Source organism: Solanum stenotomum, chromosome 6 (genome assembly GCF_019186545.1).
Source record: "Solanum stenotomum isolate F172 chromosome 6, ASM1918654v1, whole genome shotgun sequence".
Taxonomy (NCBI): Eukaryota; Viridiplantae; Streptophyta; class Magnoliopsida; order Solanales; family Solanaceae; genus Solanum; species Solanum stenotomum.
The window spans coordinates 57,482,483-57,487,617 of NC_064287.1; the positions used below are offsets into that span (position 1 = coordinate 57,482,483).

Sequence of the window (5,135 nt, forward strand, 5' to 3'; positions counted from 1 at the left end):
ATCTAAGAAAAAGAGAAGATTCACGTAGTGTATTATAAAGAGGAAGATAAAGAGGACGGGGAGTGGCGAGCAAGAGAGGAAGATATAGGAGAAATTTACTATAAAACTCTAAGTATAATTATGTTATATAACTTTTTAAAAATATCTTTCAGGTTATTAGCTAGTTCTATTGATTACGAATAGTCATTTCTTAAGTGACATTGGTCTAAAATTCATTTAGATTATCGGTGTATGTATAAAAATTAAACTCATCATTATCATGTTACGAACACAAAAGATATATATATATAAAACACAAATTACACATGTAGGCCACTAAGTGAACATTACATATCTCCATTGTTGTTACATAGGATGATTATTTGGAGATAACAAATATTTCGTAAAACTAATTAAGGCACGCATGAGCTTACTGTGGATATGCCTCGATAATAGATGGCCAAGCCGAAATTTCAATGATATTGTAACGTGGAAATCCAGCTTCCTTCAACAATTTGTTCCATTCCTCTTCATTCCTTTCTTTCCCACCACTAGAGTTTGCTATCATCACCAAATCCGTTATGAATCCGATATCATCAAATAAACCTTCACCCTCCAACTTCAAAACTGCGTCAACTATGATCAATTTTCCGGTTTTTTTAGGTATCGCCTTTCTACAGTTCTTCAAGATCTTCACACAATCTTCGTCTCCCCAGTCATGCAGTACCCACTATATATGTATACATTAAAACATAATCAAGAAAATTAAAATACATACATGAAAAACTAGAGATGGATAGAAGATTTTAAGACAAATATAAAATTAATTGATCGATGGGACAACCATGTTGAACCTAGAGATTTAGACTAGATGCAACTAGTCTGATAAAGGGGCGGATCCATACTAAATGTTGACCATGCTTGAAGACATCTTTAACCCATAACATCAAATTTTGCACCAAAATAATGTGAACACCATTTTAGTGTAAATCAATTCCAATTCACAATACTAAATTTTATACCAAAAAGAAATATTCTCTTTATATTTTTCTCTTTTTTAATATTATATTATTATTTTTATTTCATTTACATTTTTAAAAATATTATGTAATACTAATAATAATAAAATAATAAAAAAAGTAATTTAGTGTTGATAAATAGTGTCATACCAAATTTGGTGAGACACTATTCACGCACCATTTATATGTATTGTCAAACTAACAAAGTGATAATAAAGGTCAGGTTTAAGTATCTATCCATATATATTTGGGAAAAAGGTCTGAAATATATCCAAACTTTGATCGAAATTGCTGTAACAATACCAAACTTTGGAAAGGACCTTTTACCCCCTGCACTATTTAATAGTGTATGTTAAAGGTATATATGTGCCCACGTGAACATCATAAATATTGCATAATTATAAATGGTAACGTGTCCACATGGGCACATATATACCTTTAAAATACACTATTAAATAGTGCAGGAGGGTAAAAGGTCCTCCATAAAGTTTGATATCGTAACAGCAATTTCTGCCAAAGTTAAAGTATTTTTCAGACTATTTTCCCTATATATTTTGCCTTTTAAGTTTCAATAGTCATTAATTCTTTTTAAAAAATTTGTATTCAATCAAACATGGTCGGATGAAGTAAAACTCAGAAAGTAATAAAATTTGAAATAATAACATTTTTACCTTGAGGAAAACAGCATCAGCATGTGGGATAGCCTCAAACATGTCACCCTCAACATGATCAACACCTTCAAACTTTTGTGCTCTTAAAACAACATGAGGCAAATCAAAATTAATCCCTTTAATATGAGGATATGCCTTGACAATTTCAAACATGGCACCTCCTATCCCTCCACCTACATCAACAAGTGTTGTTATTGAATTAAATCCATCTTTATACACTTTAATTACTTCCCTCATTATGCATTTTGTCATTGAATTCATTCCATTGTTGAGATTGTTGTTCAAATCATCATCTTTAGAAGCCATCTCAAATATTTCACAACCATGTGCTTTCTTAAATGGAATTCCACCTTCTTTTATGCAATTACTAAAATAGTGCTATGGTGCCATGAGAATTGGATTGGTTTGGAACAAGAACATTGGTGCTACACTTAGCTCTGAGTCATGTAATAGCCATCTTGATATAGGGGTTAGTCCATAAAGGGTGTCTCCGTCCTGAGATCGATTCAGAAGCACTTATTTATTACACAATAAAATTCAATTTATATGAATTTATAATTTGACGTTGCTGATAGAGTTTAAGAAAGAAAAAGAAAGACTTTGTAAGATTGTAATCTCAAATAAATTTTAGATATTTGTATGACCAGTTGTTATCTTAGAAAGTCACTTTTTTTTTATTGAAGAAAATTGAAATAAAATAACTTTTATGGAATAATTAATGTTTTCTAAAAAAAGACCAACACAAGTTGTGATCGAATGGGGTTGGAGCCCCTATGAATGAATGAATTAATTTTTAATGGAAGCATGGCTTCAAGAAATGGCCGTACAAATATGCAAAGTCATATTTAGTCAGATTTCTATATAGATAAAAATAAAGGAAATTTACCTGAGAGGTAGATGCAGTGAAGATTTTTCGACGAACGAGGAGTCTCATGATACGAAAAAGATAATCCATATGTGGAGATGATGGAGAGTGAATATTAGTGGCTATTTGTGACAAAGTGATTTTTTGGCCATTATAAGAATGAATAATATCAGCAATACGAAGTTCCATTGCACATTTTATGGCCATTGAATCTACAAAAGCAAACATATATTTTGATATTTGTGCTTGAGCTTGTAGCATTATTATTTCTTCTTCATTTATTGAATCAATTTCCCCCATTTTTTCTTCTTCATGTATTATGAATATCAAGGAGGATGAAAGTTGTTATATATAACATGTATCACTAAGCAATGGGGCTCACAAATAATCATGGGTCGATCCAACTCTTTAATTATGAGTATGACAAAATCTCAATAATTTTAGTTTACACTTTTGGTGTGTTTGGTATGAAGGAAATAAAATGTAATTATCCGGTGAAAAGAGTCACTTAACAATCCTTGGGCAAAGGTGGTTCCGCCTCTGATCACTTCATGCATGTATGTCAGTGTAGGCATACATAAAAATTACAAAAAATAATTTTCATTCCTTATATAACACGTAATAGAGAAAAATATTTAAAGAGACTGGTACAAGAGTGACGAAGAAAAAGAGTTTGCCAATGGTTAATCGTCTTGCAATCGATAGCAAAGAGAAATCGAGAAGATCTAAATTAATTTTATTGAATCATCTGATATTATTTTTGATAAGTTTAGTGGGTTTATATTTTAAGTTGATGTGTCAAAGTGAACTATGCAGACAACTTTAAGGGATCGCAAAGTACTGAAGTCTTAAAACTTTAACTAATTTTTATATACACTTCATAAAAAATTGTTTGAAGTTAATCTTGACAAGTCATGTAAAATTAACTTCAATAAAACATGTTTGAAGTTAGTCTTGATAAGTCATATCAAACTTCAAGAAAAAATATCCGATATTTGTCTTTCTTGATCACACTGGCCCGTTTAGCCATGCGATATGGTATCATGATATGATATCATAATATGAAATTATGATATGATATCATAATATGGAATTATGGGATGAAATTAAAGTTTTGTTTGGACATGCGATATTAAATTTTTGTGTTGTATATTTTCTCATAAACATAAAAATCTCATAAGTTGTAAAACTATTAAAATAGCCCCAATTGTTTATTCAATCTTATCAAATAAACAAAAATTTATAAAATCGCATAATAAATTATTACAAAGCTATTTGTTCTCTATTTAAGTAACTGTTTCATCTAATTTTAATTCATCAAACTTTAATTCAATAAAAAAATTGAACATAAATTGTGGTGTACTAGTCTTTACTATAATCCTCCCACATAGTACGGACAATATCCTCACGTTGAACTTGCATTTCTCGATCAAAACGGTAGAAGTAATAAACTAGGTGTTGGAGTAAATGAAGAGAATAAATTTATTACTCAACAATCGGTTGGTGTGAGTTAAAGTGACTATATGTTGGTGAGAATAATAAATTTTATGTCGGTGAGAATAATAAATTTTAAGAAGTAATGATGTGATTATAAATTTTATTTACATATGAAATAAATGGTTAGTAGATATAAATGTGGGATTGTTTTCACAAAATATAAACTTGTGGATCAATTTTTGTATTAAAAATGTCTCAAATCATGATATGGAATTTCCATATAATGGATTTTGGAGAATATGGAATCACATCTCATGATATGGAATTGAAATCAGCGTAAAATCGTATGTTCAAACGCTGATTCCATCTCATGATTTCATATCGTGATATGATATCGTATGACCAAACGCCTACTTAATTCAGACAAATTTCAATCGGTACGTAACGTCTGAAATTATTTCCAAATTAAAATAGATATTTTTGTACTTAGCCCTCCTAGCTTAGGTTGTCCCATCTAATAAATCCATTGAAACTTTACGACAAAAATTTGGGAACCGTAAACATCAGCTAGAAGTAGACAACTACTTAGGGAGGGAAATAAAAGAAGCCCTAATTTTAGACTATTTATAGGATTTAACATCAAGGTACGTATAACTTAATTACTCATAATTTATTTTCTCAGATAATAACTATAAATTAATAGATCATTTGGAAAATCACTCCTCCCTCCAATCTTGTAATCTGCTCGTCATGTGTATATCTTAAAAATAGATATTTCATTTTACATATTCTTTTGAAAATACTATAAAAACCTAAAATTTTTTGTTTCTCTAATTCTACTCCTAGCATTTATAGAGTGTGCTTACTGGAGAGAGTTTGATATGTTAATTAAAAATAAATAAGATTAAAAATAAATTTTGAATCTACTCCCCCCATATATATATTGTTCTTCTCACACACTAATTAAGTTTATGATGAATCTCAAGGAGAATGAAAGTTGTTACATACTTACATATAACATGTATACTCAGCAATGGGGCTAAGATATAATCAGGGGCGGACCCACATCTTTAATAATGAGTTTGACAAAACCTCAATAATTTTAGCTTATACTCTGGATGTGTTTGGTATGGAAAAAACATTATATAATTGAGTTCTTTTCAA

At 29.9% G+C, this 5,135-nt stretch overlaps 1 protein-coding gene across 1 annotated transcript; it reads right to left on the minus strand.

Annotated features, from left to right (window-relative positions):
• Positions 1-260: 260 nt before the first annotated feature.
• On the minus strand, positions 261-2,882 carry LOC125867691 ((R,S)-reticuline 7-O-methyltransferase-like). Its single transcript, XM_049548256.1, has 3 exons — positions 2,556-2,882; positions 1,670-2,164; positions 261-709 (listed from the first exon to the last, which is right to left on the minus strand). The coding sequence occupies exons 2-3, from the start codon at positions 1,973-1,975 to the stop codon at positions 410-412; spliced, it is 606 nt and encodes a 201-aa protein (XP_049404213.1). The 5' UTR covers positions 1,976-2,164; positions 2,556-2,882; the 3' UTR covers positions 261-409.
• Positions 2,883-5,135: the final 2,253 nt, after the last annotated feature.